The sequence below is a fragment of the Chelonia mydas genome, chromosome 16 (assembly GCF_015237465.2).
Source record: "Chelonia mydas isolate rCheMyd1 chromosome 16, rCheMyd1.pri.v2, whole genome shotgun sequence".
Lineage (NCBI taxonomy): Eukaryota > Metazoa > Chordata > Testudines > Cheloniidae > Chelonia > Chelonia mydas.
Window position 1 is genome coordinate 23437932 of NC_057857.1, and position 17693 is coordinate 23455624.

General features: G+C 43.7%; 2 protein-coding genes across 2 annotated transcripts; one reads left to right on the plus strand and one right to left on the minus strand.

Annotated features, from left to right (window-relative positions):
- Nucleotides 1-178: 178 nt before the first annotated feature.
- Nucleotides 179-9456, minus strand: PPP6C (protein phosphatase 6 catalytic subunit). The gene is made up of 7 exons (XM_007060947.4): nt 9324-9456; nt 7613-7708; nt 6553-6618; nt 5827-5968; nt 4148-4227; nt 2175-2384; nt 179-1125 (listed from the first exon to the last, which is right to left on the minus strand). The coding sequence occupies exons 1-7, from the start codon at nt 9396-9398 to the stop codon at nt 877-879; spliced, it is 918 nt and encodes a 305-aa protein (XP_007061009.1). The 5' UTR covers nt 9399-9456; the 3' UTR covers nt 179-876.
- A 41-nt stretch (nt 9457-9497) lies between these two features.
- Nucleotides 9498-17067, plus strand: RABEPK (Rab9 effector protein with kelch motifs). The gene is made up of 8 exons (XM_037879614.2): nt 9498-9845; nt 10923-10985; nt 11400-11557; nt 12591-12743; nt 13797-13958; nt 14639-14788; nt 16196-16345; nt 16733-17067. The coding sequence occupies exons 1-8, from the start codon at nt 9643-9645 to the stop codon at nt 17041-17043; spliced, it is 1350 nt and encodes a 449-aa protein (XP_037735542.1). The 5' UTR covers nt 9498-9642; the 3' UTR covers nt 17044-17067.
- The last annotated feature ends 626 nt before the right edge of the window (nt 17068-17693 follow it).

Genomic DNA, 17693 nt, shown 5'->3' on the forward strand with positions numbered 1-17693 from the left:
GAGCAGATGTACTGAATCATGTCATTTCTACATAGTCACTTTTCAGAAGAGAACCACTCTCAAGGATTGCTTCCAAAAAAAACACTATTGTTAAAAACTAAGGTCAGTTCTATAATTGATAGCCAAAGGGTTTAGTAGTTCTTACTGAATAGGAAAAAAAAAAAGAAAAAAGACATGCTCACATCAACAAAGTAGGATTTTTATTTGCAATATTTAACCTAGAGGTGGGTTTTATTTAAGATATGACTTTATTAAAAATACAAGGTATCTGAAAAATCAGAACAATTATTATAATGTACAAATTCAATAGCTGTAGCAGTTTTGTATTTTTATTGGAATCCTAAAAAAAAAAAAAGAGGTGGGGGAGAGGACGGGACAGCCCTTTAGACCACTTTTATATTCACTTAAAACAAGATCTAACAGGGACAATTCAATTTTACATCTTGGACATGTGTACACAACACAACGCATTTACAGTCCCATCGTGCACACTAGGTAATAACTTTGCTGCTGAAATTTCTTAAAACTTACCGAACAAAAAGTTGAATGATAGAATGGGATCAAAAGAGTGCCAATGTATTATGATTTTTTTGTAAAGGGAAAATGTTCAACCTAAAAACAGACATATGCAAGAACTACATCCAGCAGGATAAATAAATGTCTGACATTTCACAAGCATTCTCAAATGAGGGAGGGCATGTGGGGGTGGAGAGGAGGAAACAGAGACACACTGCTACAGACACCATAATACACAATACATTTAGATAATTTAAAAATAAAAAAGGCAAGAGGCAGCATTTCAGCAGCAAAGTGCTCAATAAAAAGTATAGAGGGATAGTACAAGGAAATGGGGAAACAGCAGGATGGGAAAAGATCTCAAAGGAAATACGGTGTAGTTGTTCTAGGAGGAATTACGCGTTCTGAGTCTGGAACTGCACGGAATAACTTTGGTTCTCTTGTATTTACATCTTTAAAGACCATGATTGATGCAATATTTCCACAACGGTAACAGTAATTTGGAGCAGACCATACTGTTACCAACTTCTCATCAAACATGAATTTATAGCCTTCATGCACTAGCTGATGTGCTCTGCAGATGAGTTTCAAGTTGTTGATATGAACAAACTGTAATTTAAAGAAAAATATATAAATATTTACAGTAAGTAGTTATATATGCTTAGTACATAACAGCTCTTTACTACTTAGAACATTGCTCTGTCTCAAGATTTCAATATTTTACTCAAGGAGAAGAGGTCTGCTGGGTAAACCTGCAGATAAAAGCCTTCTACAGGAATCACCACGGAGTTTTAACTGCAGATGAGATACCATTCATTTCAGATCCCTGGCTTTTGCCTCTAACTCCTGAGACCTACCAAACTGAGATAGTTGTTCTTTCACAGCAGAAAATGCTAGTCAGTCAGAAGCTCAGAAACTAGTCAACCGGTCAAGAATGTGTTAGCACAACCAGTCGTGCCATAAATGGACATGGAGATAACTTGTTGCGGGGGGGGGGAGGGGGTGCCATCACCCCAAATAAGTAAAAATGGCTACACAAACACCACCTCTATTTGCATATTTTAAGGCTCATGTAATATGTTCAGGCTTTTCAGATTATGACACTACCACAGTTCCAAAGGCCAGGTAATACAACAACAAGTCAGACACTACTAGTTTGGGTATTTCAATAACCTGAAAGGTTGACATGTTTTAGTGAATGGGTTTTCCCAGACTTACTGAAGCTTTTGTTCAGTGGAAGACTAAAGCATGAGCTTTGGTGAGAAAGAGAAAAGAATAGCAGCTTTGGGAGAATACTTGGCTGGAAACAATCACCTCCTGTACTAGGATAGCCACCAGGTAGAAAGATTGATCACCATCTCACCACAAGAGCAAAAGAGGGAGTTCACAAACAAAACAGTGGCAGATGTGCAGGTTGTTTTAGAATTTGAAATGGCTTGTTACTAAGATTATCTTGAGACCTTTTATTATGGATTAGTATTAAAAGCAACCATCCCAACTTACTTTACTGGTCTCCCTTGTTAAACAATTGCACTGTGCATAGTCATCAGATCACACAATGTTATTTCTGTTATGCCATTAGAGCATCAAACTTAAAGCTAAGCAAGGTTTTAGTTCATCTGCTCCCTCAATTTTACATTCTATGATGGTGATTTTACCTCATTTGTGACCTTTGCACCAAACAGCCAGCCTGCTCCTCGGGGACTAATTGCCCAGGTATCAACATCCTCTGGATCAGACCAGACAAGGTCACAAAAGGCTCCTTTGTGAGGAATTTCTTGATTGCGTTCAATGGTTCGAATTTGATCCAGTGTCTTGATGTCAGGAGATAGGCCACCATGTACACAGAGAATCTGCTCATCTATTAACTGAGAGAAAGAATAGAATCATAGAAATGTAGGGCTGGAAGGGACCTCGAGAGGTCATCTAGTTCATCCACCCATGTTGAGGCAGGACTAAGCATACCTAGACAATCCCTGATATGTGACTAACATTCTTAAAATCCTCCAATGACAGGGATTCCTCTGCTTCCATTGGAAGCCTATTCCAGTGCTTAACTATCCTCAAAATTAGTAAGTTTTCCCTATCTAATCTAAATCTTCCTTGTTGAAAATTAAGCCCAATACTTCTTGTCCTTCCTTCAATGGACATGGAGAACAATTGATCACCATCCTCCTTATAACAGCCCTTAACAGAATTGAAGACTTATGTCCCCTTTCAGTCTTTCCTCAAGAAGAAACATTCCAGGTTTTTTTTTTTAGCCTTTCCTGATGGGTCAGGTTTTCTAAGCCTTTTATTATTTTTGCTGCTCTCTTCTGGACTCTCCAGTTTCTCTACATCTTTCTTAAAATGTGGTGCCCAGAATTAGTCAGAACTCCAGGTGAGGCCTCACCAGTGCCAAGCAGAACAGGAAAATACTTCCTGTATTTCACATGACACTCCTGTTAATATAATTCTGCGGTGCATTAGTCTTTTTCACAATTGTATCACATTGATAGGTCTATAAAATCATGACTGGTGTGGAGAAAGTAAAGTGTTATTTATTCCTTCTCACAACACAAAAGCTAGGGGTCACCAAATGAAATTAATAGACAGCAGGTTTAAAACAAACAAAGGGAAATATTTTTTCCACACAACACAGTCAACCTGCAGAACTCCTTGCCAGAGGATGTTGTGAAAGCCAAGACTATAACAGGGTTCAAAAAAGAACTAGATAAATTCATGGAGGATAGGTCCATCAATGGCTATTAGCCAGGATGGATAGGGATGGTATCTCTAACCTCTGTTTGCCAGAAGCCAAGAATGGGCAACAGGGGATGAATCACTTGATTGCCTGTTCTGTTCATTCCCTCAGGGGCACCTGGCATTGGCCACTGTCAGAATACAGGATACCAGGCTAGATGGACCTTTGGTCTGACCCAGTATGGCTGTTCTTATGCTGACTCATTCAATTTGCGATCCACTATAATCCCCAAATCCTTTTCAACAGTATGACTGCCTGCCAATTATTCCACATTTTGTAGTTCTATTTGATTTTCTGCGTACTTGCACTTGTCTTTGTTGAATTTCATCTTGTTGAATTCAGACCAATTCAACAATTTATCAAAATCATTTTGAATTATAATCCTATCCTCCAGTTGCTTGTACCCTATCCCAGATTGGTGTCATCTGCAAGTTGTAGAAGCATACTCTTCACTCTATTATTCAAGTCACTAATGAAAGTATTGACTAGTACTGGACCCAGGACAGACCCCCCTGCAGGACCACTCTAGATCCTCCCCCTCACCCGCCTTTTGATAGCAAACCATTGATAACTGCTCTGAGTACTGCCTTTCAACCAGTTGTGTACCCACCTTATAATTTCATCTAGACCATATTTCTCTAGTCTTCTTATGAGAAGGTCATGCAGGACAGTATAAAAAAGACTTTCTAAAAAGTCAAGATACATCATGTCTACTTCTCCCCCACCCACTAGTCCAGGATTCATGTATAAAGCCTGGAATATTTTTACTTGTAATTTCAGTTTGTCTCTAGACACTATGACAATTAAAGGCCACTTAAATATGTGCCTAGTGAAACAATGATGCAAAATAATCTGTTTTATCTGTTTTTAGTGAGTTTAAAAACTTACAGCTGCTACTGTCAGCATATCAAAGACTTTGGTACAGTATCTCCAGGCATTTGCATTTCCGTATTTGGTTTGGCACTCATCTGTTAAATAGAGAAATCATTTTATTGTTTGACATTTTCTCCGATTCTGTTAAGGAAAAATATCCCAGATATTTACACTAGAACTTGAAATCTCAATAAATAGATGAGCAAAGAAATATGCTGGTCCATCAGATAGGAACACTGACTGTAATACAATGAGAGAGGATTTTTCTTATGGCCATCTGTCCACTCCATTGGGAGTGGTTTTCTAATTTCTTGCATACTTAAGCAATATTTTGGCAAAGGTTTCCTCCCATCTTAGTGTGACTAAAGGTGCTGCCTCCATAAAAAGCTTCTTCACGCCCTCCACAACTCAAATCTCAATTTAGTTCATCATGAACAAGTCCTTGGTTCAATTCTTGTGCTATGAAAAGAAGTCAGATGCTACTGGGATGATTAAATAGGCCAGATGCTTCTGAAGATGCTCTTTCCAAAGCAGAGGAAGAGAGTTATGGTTGCTTTGTTTGATTTAGAAATCAACCCTGTCCAAATTGTGCTATAGGAACTAATACCCCACATTAGGCCACTAAGGAAACTGAACAGACAAATCTTAGGTGTTTGGGTTTTTTTTAAAATAAAGAAGTCATTTCCACGTTTGAGTTGCTGAAGATCGTACTGGGAGACGCAAAGAAAACCCCTCACAATTAGCCTCTGCTACTGCCCTAACGCAGTCACAGTGCCAAAGCATGGCCCTATCTATACAGGCAGAACCAAACCATGCAACACTTTTTTGGGTCAAAGAGGATGGAGCCTCAATGTAGTTGTAAGTAACTAGGTTCGAACAGATCTGGATAAGTCAGACCTAACAAGCAAGGATTCCTCAGGCATAATGGATTAAGAGATCAAGATTTATACTCATTTCTCCTCATTTCCAGAGGGATCCAAAAGCAAGTCCATTTTTGATTACATATTCCTTGGGGCAACTATTAGATCCTTGAAAGATTTCCCCAAGTCTTCTCATAGCTTTGGAACTACAATTAAGTTTTCAGGCAAACCCACTCCCTCAGTTTATACTGTTTGCGTTAATGCCTAGTACTAATCATGTGTTCATTCACTAATATTGCCACATCTACTGCACCAGCAGTGACTTACCAGATAAGCCATCTTTGTTACCAAGTTGGTAGAATTAAAAGCTATTATGACCTAAGTCATAAAGAGAGACTTCTCTATATTTTGTTTTTCTACAGCACTTTTCATCAGACAATCCCAACGCACTTCAAATATTAAGCCTCAACTCCCAGATTAAGCTCCTTATCACACAGTTTCACAGATAAGAAGTCCGAGGCATAGACGTGAAGACCTGTGGTTATATTGCAAGTAAGTGACAGAGCTGAAAATAGAACTCTACCCAGTAGATTAGAGCACAGTCCTTTTCAAGGCTAATTACTGTTCCCCATACTATGCTACATTACTTCACTATTTGACAGTGCATAAATTCAGACTGGCTTATTGTTCTGATGAATCCTACTTCATGATCCACTTGGCCTCTAGAAAAGCTATACATGTATTCAAAGTCAAATTTACCCAAGGACAGAGAATCAGTTCACTGCATTTTTATGTTAGTTAACCACAATTCAGAAACAGTTTATAAAGACTTACCATAAAATCCATACACTTGTGTTATCTGCCTGCTCTCATGATTCCCTCGCAAGAGTGTGATACGATCAGGCCATTTAGCTTTTAGTGCAAGAAGGTAGGTGAAAGTCTCAAGACTATAGTAACCTCTGTCTACAAAGTCACCCTGCAAATTAAAAATATTTTTACATCATAAATGGAAAAATGGTTTCAGGAGTGCACATAGTAACATATCTATTTCTAATTCCTCAATTTGCAAAGAGGCCCAACACCACGAGGCACCATAGCACCGTTGCTAGATGCATTCTGAAAATATATTTAAAAAACAAAAACATATAAATGGGTATTGAAATTTCATAATTTAAAACTGAAACATTACTTCTGTGATTCTTATGTTCCCATTCATCCAAGAAACATTTCAGGAGGTCTTTTATTAGCCACTAAAATATTCTACTTCCCTTCTACTGCCAACATAAGCTACAGCTTTTAGATAGCAGGCTATAAATTGTATTTCCTTTCATGAGAACCAGCATTACCTATTTCAAATTTTAGATAGGCAAAATAAAAACCACATCCATTAACCAAGTGGAAGAGAGTAAATTTGGGAGTGGAAAAGATGTTTACAAGCAAGAGAGTTAAAATGGAAACTAAAACGAAAGAAGTCTGATTTTTTTTTAAATCAGCGTAATTGTAGAAGTGCTTTCCTTACACTTTTTTTGAATGATGAACAAACATCTAGTATATACATACCATAAATATGTAGTTTGTGTCAGGAACCTGACCTCCAGTTCTGAACAGTTCACATAAGTCATAAAACTGCAAAAAAGAGTTTGTCCATATTAAGGGTTCTGTTATTGTTAGTTAAGAGTGTGTTAGCACAATTAATTGGAATTTATCTAGGTTTAGAGAGAAGTAATCCTTATTTTCAAGAACAAGATAAAAGTAGATCTGAAAAAGCTCAACTGAACAATTATGGCCTCAATGGACAGATTTCCCATTCATCCACTTGGTGTTAAAAAGCCACATTTAAACTGCTGAAATACTGATTAGGTCTTACTTCTCCAGAGCAGCTTTACAGTGTGCAAGCCCTTTGTATGCATAACACCCATCAACTTCAAATGGAGTTCCCTCCTTCTAGGATGAGGCCCCTATTAACATTGAACAGCTCAACAATTGCAGTCTAAGGGTATGTCTACACTGCACAGTTGTCGCCAAAACTTGTGTCTTTCGTGGGTACTTAAAAAAGCCCCCCCGGTGAAAGACAAAAGTTTTGCCAAAGCAAGCAGCAGTGTGAACACTGCTTTGTCAGCAGAAGAACTCTCCTGCTGACAAAGCTTATGCCGCTCACGGGGCTGGAAGTATTTTGTCGGCAAAAGTGCCAACAAAATACCACAAAAGAGTGTTCACACACACTGACTTTTAGCAACAAGGCTGTGTCGACACAGCCTTGTTGCTAAAAGCTGCGTAGTGTAGCCAAGCCCTAAGTAAGAGGATAATTCAACAATGCTTCTTAATCTGTGAGGCTGACTTTCCAAAAGCACACTCTGGGAAAGTTAAAAACAGTATGCTTTCCGTCCACTGCACAACAGCAGAGCATACAGAATACTGCAAATTACTGAACATTCAGTAGATGGTTCTGCTTCCCTGAACTATGCTTCCCCAACCATATATTTAACAACACGGCTGTTACTCTGGAACCTGTCATATATTTAAAATACTATTCACCATCAACCTTTATAGAAATGTTTGCAAGTGACAGACTCTGCTTGCTCTCTAGGGGTATAACATGCAAGTATTCATGCCATTTTACCTGTCCATGTATATCTCCACAAACTGTAACTGGTGTAGATACTGGCTGCACATTTGACTCTTCCAGCAGTAGGTCACACACATAATCACATAAGCGCTACAGAGGAAAAAGTTTACACTGATCAGCCTGTGGTTTTTGTGCACTGTAATATCAAGGACTAACATATTTGTAAACTAACAAACTAAGTTATTTGCTTTAGGATGTATTCAGTTACCAAATTCTCTAGACATCAATGAGAAACCATGCTGAAATGACTTGGGATGAAAAATGTGTAAGAAAGTTTGGTTACACTTGAATTAATGTTTTAAAGCGCCACTACAGACTCGTACAGTTTAACTATAGTCCCAATGAGGCTCAGAGCAACAGTTCACTGAGTAAGTGTAACTTACATTATTTAAATGCTACATTAAATTGCAGTTTTGCTCTTAAAAATTAGATGACCACTGTGGTTATTTTATGTTTATTGTATCAATTATTTCTGTATTAGATATGCTCAGTTTACAAGGAAAAACGTTAATTTCCAACTGCAAACCCTAAAAACTCATCCTGGGATCAAAGACTCAAACTGGATTCTTTCCTTCTCACTTATCAGTAACTAAGGTCTCAGTTACACCTGTGCAACCCCATGAACAATGCCATGCTTTTCACTGGGGGTACATAGATATAGCTGGCTGGAACTTAGAAAACAATTCCATTGATGATGTACAAAAAAGAATAGAATCCTACTCACACACTCAGGCAAATTGACTCCACTGAGTCATAGAAGCAGAGAGTACCACACTTATTTTTGCATGACTCTCCATATACAATGGGTAATGGTCCACTTCACTTTTAATGGTCTCACAATGTTTAACTGCGTATGTTAAACAAGCTGTTCCCACTTCCTATTTAGGGCTTGTACACACGAACACTTCTGTTGGTGTAACTTATGTCACTATGGAGTATGACTAAGCCACCCCCCTGAGTGATGTAAGTTACACTGTAAGTGGCAGTGTGGTTTTCTTATGCCAGTTCTCCCACTGACATAGTGTGTCTTCACCAGATGCACTACACTGGTGCAGCTATGCCATTGTGGTGATTCTCGCATTGACTACCCTCGGAGTATCTTTCCCACACTTGAAAAAGAGCTCAGTAGCACAAAAGCTGGTCTCTTTCACCAACCAAAGTTAGTCCAGTAAAAAATATTACCTTACACTAGCTTGTCTCTCAAAGGTACAATCGTGTGAGGTCTGCAGCGTTAGAAGAGGCCAGTCGCTTTTCAGAGCAGAACCACACTGAGACAAGGATATTTCTTCCAACCTCTACCTAGTCAAAGCAATCTGCAGAATTGCCTGCATTAGCCTGGGCTGGTTTGGCATCATGCCCGTCCCAGCCCCGAAGAGCTGACACTAAACGTGCAGGGCTACCGTAGCAACGAGCCCGTGCATCAGACCGGACCTCCGGGCAGGGCGCCTGGCCGAGCGGCCGGTCCCCGAGGCGGGGACCACTCGCACCCGCTTGTCCCCGCTTCTGCCCGCGGCCAGGCCGCTGCCGGCGCCAGGGGCGTGAGCCCAAACCCAGAAGGGGGCAGCAGGCCGGGAACAGCGCTGCTGCCGCCCCCCAGGGCGGAGGGGCCCCAGCACCCGCAGCCCTGTGCGCGCCAGGCAGGGGGCCAAGCCCCCACCCCGGCTCTTCCCTCTAGGCTCCGCCCGCCCCGGCCGCCGCCCCTCACCTTGAGGTCGTTCTCGGGCAGGTACTTGCAGAGCCGCGCAATCTCAACGTACTTATCCAAGTCCAGAGGCGCCATCTTGGCAGAGCAGCTGCAGGGGGCCGCCAACTTCCGGGGGCGGTGAAGCCCCTCTGCCGCGGCCACAAGCCGGAAACGAGGGGAACTTCCGGGGCGAGCGCCGCTGACCCCCTGCGCTCGGGGAGGACGCCGGAACTCAGTGCGTTCTAGCCAGGCACAGGAAGCGGAGGCGCCCCCTACAGACTGCCGCCAGGGGGTGCATCCGCCTCCCCTCCCAGCGCGCCCTGCGTCAGCCCGTGGCGCGATGCGCAAAGCATGCTGGGAGCCAGGGGTCCCCGGGCTGCGGTGCATGCTGGGCAGTGTAGTCTCTGTGGGCCCCCTCCACACAGGAGGTGGGCGGGAGGAGAAAAGTGGAGCGAGGCCGGGCAGGCTGAGGGGAGCGAGGGCGGGGCCGGGTGCCGTCACGTCTCCCCGCTCGGGGGTTCTCCGCCCCCGGGGGCAGCGGCGGTGAGCCGGGGCCGGTCCCTGCGGGAGGGCGAGGGCCGAACGGGCCGGGACTGGAGCCGGGCGCTGCCCCGCGGACGGCCGGTCGCCCAGTCCTCCAGCCCGCCGGCGCGGCCGCCCCTGCGCCTGGGCAGCGCCGAGCACCCGGGGGGCCGCGCGATCAGCCACCTTGTGGAGACGTCGGGACGGGACGGGTCCTGCCTGGCACTGGGGGAGGGGGCGGCTCTGGGGGAGCGGGAGGGGAGATTTCCCCGCAGGCACTGGGGGGCGGGGGTGGCTCTGGGGGAGTGGGGGGGGAGATTTCCCCGCAGGCACTGGGGGGCGGGAGCGGGGGGGGAGATTTCCCCGCAGGCACTGGAGGAGGGGGGCGGCTCTGGGGGAGTGGGGGGGGGGAGATTTCCCAGCAGGCACTGGGGGAGGGGGGCGGCTCTGGGGGAGTGGGGGGGGGAGAGATTTCCCCACAGGCACTGGGGGGCGGCTCTGGGGGAGTGGGGGGGGAGATTTCCCCGCAGGCACTGGGGGGCGGCTCTGGGGGAGTGGGGGGGGGGAGATTTCCCCGCAGGCACTGGGGGGCGGGGGTGGCTCTGGGGGAGTGGGGGGGGAGATTTCCCCGCAGGCACTGGGGGGCGGGAGCGGGGGGGGGGGGGAGATTTCCCCGCAGGCACTGGAGGAGGGGGGCGGCTCTGGGGGAGTGGGGGGGGGAGATTTCCCAGCAGGCACTGGGGGAGGGGGGCGGCTCTGGGGGAGTGGGGGGGGGGGAGATTTCCCAGCAGGCACTGGGGGAGGGGGGCGGCTCTGGGGGAGTGGGGGGGGGAGATTTCCCTGCAGGCACTGGGGGAGGGGGCGGCTCTGGGGGAGTGGGGGGGGGGGAGATTTCCCTGCAGGCACTGGGGGAGGGGGCGGCTCTGGGGGAGTGGGGTGGGGGGGATTTCCCTGCAGGCACTGGGCAGTGCGGCGGCTCTGGGGGAGTGTGGGGGGGGAGATTTCCCCACATTCACTGGGAGGGGTTCGGGGGGGCCTGCAAGGAGGGGGACTCTGGGAGGATTTCCATGACTCTGGCTTTGCCTTCCTTTGCTCAAGATTCATGAGGCCAAAGCTGCTGCCGGTTCTGGAGCCCGGAGCTGTCCCCCAAAGGGCCACATGGTTAGTGCACCCCAGCATTCCCCTTTCATCCTCAGTCCCCCCACCGTGACTATAATGTGTTATTACAGTATGACCGTGATGAGCCTAATGCCCCCACTAGAGTCAGAGTGGCATCAGATTCCCCCATTAAAGCCTGATAAAGCACCAGCTTCTTTGATGACTCTGGGGTTCATATTAGAATATGGGGAGTGTTTTTTACATTCTTCCCATCAATAAATGGCACAGTTTTTTCACTTAATCTGTATTCTAAACTTTCACTTTTCCCCTCATTCCTCTGTTCCAGGAGGGATTCACACTCTTCTTCTCTAGCACAGCACTTCCCCATTGAAGGCACTACAAATATCCCTGTCCTTTCCTCCCCAAACCTTTGTGTGCTCTCCAGGCCTGATTCATGCCTGTATCTTCCTATTCTAGGTACACACTTGTCCCCCTTGGAGAAAGCCCGAGTGCACGCGTTGGCCATAACTGCTTATATTTGCCTCCAGTCCCAGCCGCTGGGAAAGGCAAAGTGGTCATCATCGGGGGAGCAGACCCCAATGGCAGCTTCTCCGATGCCCACATCATAGATCTGGGTAAGAACAGGAAGTATTTAGTAGTTTTTGGTTTCCAAGGACAGACAGCATAACAGGCAACAAAAGTCTGTTTAATCTTCGCTGTGCTTGGGGAGGTCAGACCAGATCCATGCAAACACCTCAATGGGACAGCAAAAACTGTGATGATAAGGCCTAGAAACAGGGACACAGCTACTTACAGCAGGTCTGCGCTACAAATTTACATTGGCGCAGCTGCACCGCATCTGGTGAAGATGCTCAGTCTAAGCCAATGGAAGAGAGCTCTCCCATCAGCTTAATAACTTCTCCTCCACGTGAGGCAGGAGACGCTTGCCCACCAACATAGCACTGTCTACACCTGAGCTGAAAGGTCGGCATAACAACATTGCTCGGGGGTGTGGATTTTTCACACCCCTGAGCGATGTAGTTCTATTAAAGTAAATATGTAGTGTAGACCAAGCCTTAGTATTGAGTGTTACAACCTGTCCAGATGGATAAAGGACCCAATCCTGCAGCCGCATGGGTCTGCATATGGCTGTGGATGTCATTGAAGGATCAGAGCCTAGAAGGAAATAGGGTTTCAAGTTTCTGCTTATTCTGGACTTGAATCTCATGTCTGTGTCCTGAGCTATGGACATCCATAGTCATTTTGTTGGGGGTGGGAGGGGTGAGCTAAGAAAGATATTGGTGATCTGTCACATGCTTCTCTGCTGGGGTGCATTTATGGGGCACTTTCAAGTATTAGTCTCCACACTCTTGTCAAAATGGGAATATGGGCTAACATAAAGGGGCAGTGTTGATAGACTAAAGTAGCTCACCTCAGTTGAATTATTTTGTCTTGTATTGAAAGGACTAACTGCCTTGGGACTTACCCCTTGAGGAGGTGGCCATCTACCATCTATCTATGTCTGATTGTCCTCAAGTAGCATTTGTATTTAGCTGAAATTTGTTCATGGATTACACTATACCTCAGTCAGCCTAAGGTAACTGCAGCTGTACTGGAAACACCAGTGTTGTTGCAAATGGAACTCAGCACTTACTCCCTCCATTGCAGATAAACACCAGTGGGCAATGCCTGGTTGGGTGGGCCTGTTGCCTCGATATGAACATGCCACCTTCATTCCCACAAGCAGCCCCACTAGCCTCTGGGTGTTCGGAGGGGCTGACCAGTCTGGAAATAGAAACTGTGTTCAAGTGCTGAATCTAGGTAAGTGTGTGGTAGAATCTACCCATCCGAGCCTTTTCTCTTCCTTTGTTGGACAGTTGGATGTGCACCTGTTATACATGTGAGAAACTGTTTGAATTACTTCATTAGATTTGTAAAGTACAGGTTACACCTCCAAAAGCTATATTTACAGGCAAATGATTTCCTTTGTATCTTCCTAGGAGCATTAAAGACTAGGTAGAATCAAATCTATGACTTTCTAAAATGCTGTGGTGACTTTTGCAGTGTGCCCCTCAGGTTCCTTGCCGCAGGGAATGCACTGTACGCTAGTGCTTCACGGCAATGAATCCCATGCTTGGCATTAACGGGAGCATTCTTGTGCCAAATGAGTGGGTCCTACCAGAGCCGTATAAACCCACCATGCAGTTCCATGTGTGTGGGCCATTTGAATGAGATGTAGTGTGGTCTGCTCTGCATGTATATTAAAGATTCTTAAGAGACTAGGCGTTTGCCCTGGAGTTGTTAACCAAAAATTCATCTCCCTTCTCTGTTGTCTCATGTGCCTGTTGTTTACCTGTCTGTTGCCCTCCACTACACAGGTGACTGCATTTCAGTGGTGCTGCATATATATTGCTTGTAAAGAGCTTTTTTTAAAAGTCTGAACTTCTATAATTCCCTGTAAAAATCTATAGGTGTGGAATAAATACAAGAGTTCTTAGCATTAGTGGGAAATCCCAGGAACCATGTTTGATTTTAGCATATAAATACATTCCACAAAATCCTATGTGGCTAACGTAGAATGGACATAGCACTTTATCAGGTGGTGTAAACAAACCTGAATTAGATGCATGCAACAGACCAACCTTTCACTTGCAACTTGGATTTTTCACTCATTTCCCAAAAGTCATTTTTTGCCACGTTTGACTTTTTTTTCTTATCACTGTGTTTTATGTGTTTAATAACTCAATATTAATAGTCAAGTCACCGCTCAATAGTCAATATTAATAGTCAAGTCACCGCTCTGAAGAATTCATATGAATAAGGTAACTGCTTGTTATATATTTGTGAATAATTATCATTTCATCTTTTAATTAGAAACAGGAATCTGGGAAAGTCCTAAAGTGATTGGGACTCAACCACTCCCTAGGACGTTCCACACGTCATCAGCGGCTATAGGAGACCAGCTTTATGTGCTTGGAGGGGGAGATAAAGGAGCAGAGCCTGTTAAAGATCCACAACTTCACGTGTTTGACACAGGTACCGCTAAATAAATAATGTTTTGTTACAGTGAGTTAAAGGATTCATTGTCCACTTGGACTGAAAGGTTGCGTGGCACAGAGATGAATAAAGGCCTGGAAATGCAAATTACCTAATTCTTTATGTACAATGTGGTATAGTGTATTATTAGACACCGGTTTTTGGCAATAGGTTTAAATTAGATGGATGAGCTGTCCCCCCTACCTGAAGCTTATCAACACCACACAGTCACTTGGAAAGTTGGTAATATCTTCAGTGGAAAGATCTAAGAGTATCATTGGCATTGTGGTACGGGATTGAGGTTTACTGTCAGGATCCTCCAACTGCTACCACAATTTGCTGCTAGTAGCCATTCTCTTTCAGAAGTGGGAACATATGCTGGTCACTTCGCTACGAAAGGACAATATGTAGAGCAAGAACAATGATTTTTTTCTACTACACCAACAGTGTGTAATTACTTCCAGAGGAGATGTACAAATAGCTGCATTTTTTTTGCTGAGTATGTATTTGAATTGCCTCTTGCGATAATCCCAGAAACTAGATCCTTGAGGCTTTTGTTATTGATTTAAAAATCACCTTGTCAGACTTGGTCTAGATGTCCCTAGACTAGGGTTTCTGGTTTAATGTCTTTACAGAGCTCCGACAACACACCACATAATCATATGTACTCCCATTTCTAGCCACTTTGACTTGGTCACAGCCAGAAGTACATGGTAATCCTCCCTCACCTCGGCATGGCCATGTGGTGGTTGCAGTTGGGACCAAGCTTTTCATACATGGTGGGTTATCTGGTGATAAATTTTACAATGATCTGTTCTGCATTGATACAAGTAAGTATATGAAGTAGCTATAGCTGCATTAATAAGTAGTGTGATGTGGTCTGCCTTGAGAGAGACCATCTCTTACAGAACCACTAAAATAACTATTGGATACGTGCAATAAATATGCTCCAGGGTGGCTGGTTGGTGCTGGGGCATGTTGCTTTTGTCATGTGTCATGCTGATCTTGCAGTTCTTAAGCAGGCAGAAATCCTATTGGCCTCAGTGAGAGATTTGTCTACAGGTCTAAGGGACTGAGATTTGTGGTGACAATGCAATAGTGTGTGTGGAGGGCCTCCCCTATGCGGCTGGTTACAAGCTGAGAAATATGGGGCGCTTCTGTAATATGGCTATGGAGATAATTACTATTCAATCTATCCAAGAGCTGAATGTATGTTGCTGTGGGGGTTCTTTTGATGAAAAACTACCTGACAGTGATTAGTTACCACGAAGTATGAAAGACTGGCACCCAACGTTTCTTTCATAAATGACTGCAGTAGCATATTCTATAAATATTAATTAAAACAATGCTATCTTTACTGTGTAAGGCACTCTCATGAGTCAGAATGGCAGTGAAAGCACTGTCCATTCTAGTGATGCTCTATACAAGTAGAACCTCAGCGTTACTAGCACCTCGAGAATGGAACTTGTTCGTAACTTTGAACAAAACGTTATGGTGGTTCTTTCATGTTTATAACATTGACTTAATACAGCTTTGAAAGTTTACTATGCAGAAGAAATATGCTGCATTTAATCATCTTAATTTAAATGAAACAAGCACAGAAAAATTTTCCTTACCTTCTCATATCTTTAAATTTTCCCTTTATTTTTTTTTTTAGTAATTTACATTTAACACAGTACTGGACAGTATTTGCTTTTTTAAAAATCTCTGCTTCTGCCTGATTGCGTACTTCCAGTTCCAAATGAGATGCATGGTTGACCAGTCCTTGTAACTCCGAGGTTCTACTGTAGTTTCAGACTGGTGTCCATAAACTGGTTGCTCCCCTATTATATACGGGAGAACATCCTCAACCAAGTGTACTCCTGCTGCTTGATGGCTGTTGGTACCACCAGGAACTCCCATGCAATGGAAAGAAGAAATCTAGCACATCCCCATAGAAGGAAAATCTTTGTGCTTCCCTCAATGCCACCTCCCCAAAAGGACAGTACCTCTGATGCAGGAAAGTGCTAAGTACCTGCAACTGTTGTTCCCATCCAAAAACAACAGCAGTCTTGTTACCAGCCTGAGGTCTTCAAGCAAAGCCCAAGTGTGACTGCTTTAAAACAAAAGCAAACCCAAAGATGGGTCTGATTCAGAGGATTTCAGGCCCTGCCCAACTGTTGGCCTTTTGATGATAATAAACAGCAGTTTATTTCATTCTCTAAAACATAGCCATTGAATTATTTTTCTGCCTGTAGATGTTATGACATGGGAAAAGTTACCAGCTGCTGGTGATGTCCCAGGAGGACGGGCAGCCCACTCAGCTGCTGCCTTTGGAAACCATCTGTACATTTTTGGTGGTATGGACCCAACTGGGGCACTGGATACAATGTATAAATATCACATAGGTGGGAAGTTTTTTTTTTTTTAAAGGTTTCTACCCTTAATTACTGTATGAAACTTATATTCAGTTTTATAATAGGAATTATTATTACATCTTCCCTGGAAATTTCAAACCCAATTCCCTTCTTGGTTACCACAACTTTACACCAGTGTGTGTCTGTTGAAATCAGTGGCAGTACTCCAATTCTATACTGGTATAATGTTATGGTTAATCAGAGCCACCTCCCCTCCCCAACCCACCCCACCCTCTTCTTTTTTCTTTTTTTAAGGGGGTTATAACATTGCAGACTAGTCCATAATTTATAATGATGCCACTATCCTCGTTCTTCTTTCCAATTCTGTAAATTTGAAACTGATTTCACAGTGAGTTTTCTGTCTTTTTTGAACTGCAGAAAACCAACAATGGACACTATTAGAATTTGATTCTCCTTTGCCCCCTGGAAGGTTGGACCATTCCATGTGCATCGTTCCGTGGCAAGTATGTGTCAATGTTAAGAACAGTGATTCAGAAGCTGTAACCAGCAGAAATACAATTGGGAAGGAAGCAACTGAAACAGTCAGTGATGAAGGTGACTCTGATCAGGAAAAACAAATAGGAAAAGGCTGCACAGAAGACAAATTGATGTATTTGTTTTTAATATTTGGTGGGATGGATACTCAAGGGGAGATTCACAGGGACTGTCTTGTGAATCTGATTAAGTAATAAAACCAGAGTACTCAAACTTTCCATTTGTATAAATCTAATTCTTTTTTCAGTTTATAACTGACAAGATCACTCCAAGAAATTAAATCCTGGCATGAACTGACAGTGTTGTGCTAAGCAGAAAACCTTATTTATTAAAATTCTCGTTATAGATCAATGTTTATTACTTTGCCTTCCTGGGCTGCTGTGTATATTTACATGTATGTAATGTCCTTCACTTTAAAGGTCACAAACTCCAGAAATGTGTACAGCTACCTTTTATAGCCTCCTTCAGAGGATATGCAACTAATAGGTAGATTTGATGCACATTTTGCTGTTGGCAAGAGTGGAGCTGAAGCCTGGGTGGCTGGCTCTGGAATCTGCCTTGTGATCAAGATGAGTTGATGGAATGTGCTTTGAAGGAAACAAACTAAATTTCATCTCTTTGAGGTAACCTTTCCATAGCAGCCTTCTGATTAGCGAGTTCTCTCCATATCTAACTTCTCAGGACTGGTCTCCATGGAGAAAGTTTGGCATAAATATGCCAGCATAGTTAAAACTGTTGCTGTATTGGTCTAATCCAGCGTTTCCCAAACTTTTTTGGCCACGGAACACTTTTTAGACTATTACGGAACACTTATAATATTTTGTAGTCGTTTGGTTTTCAAATA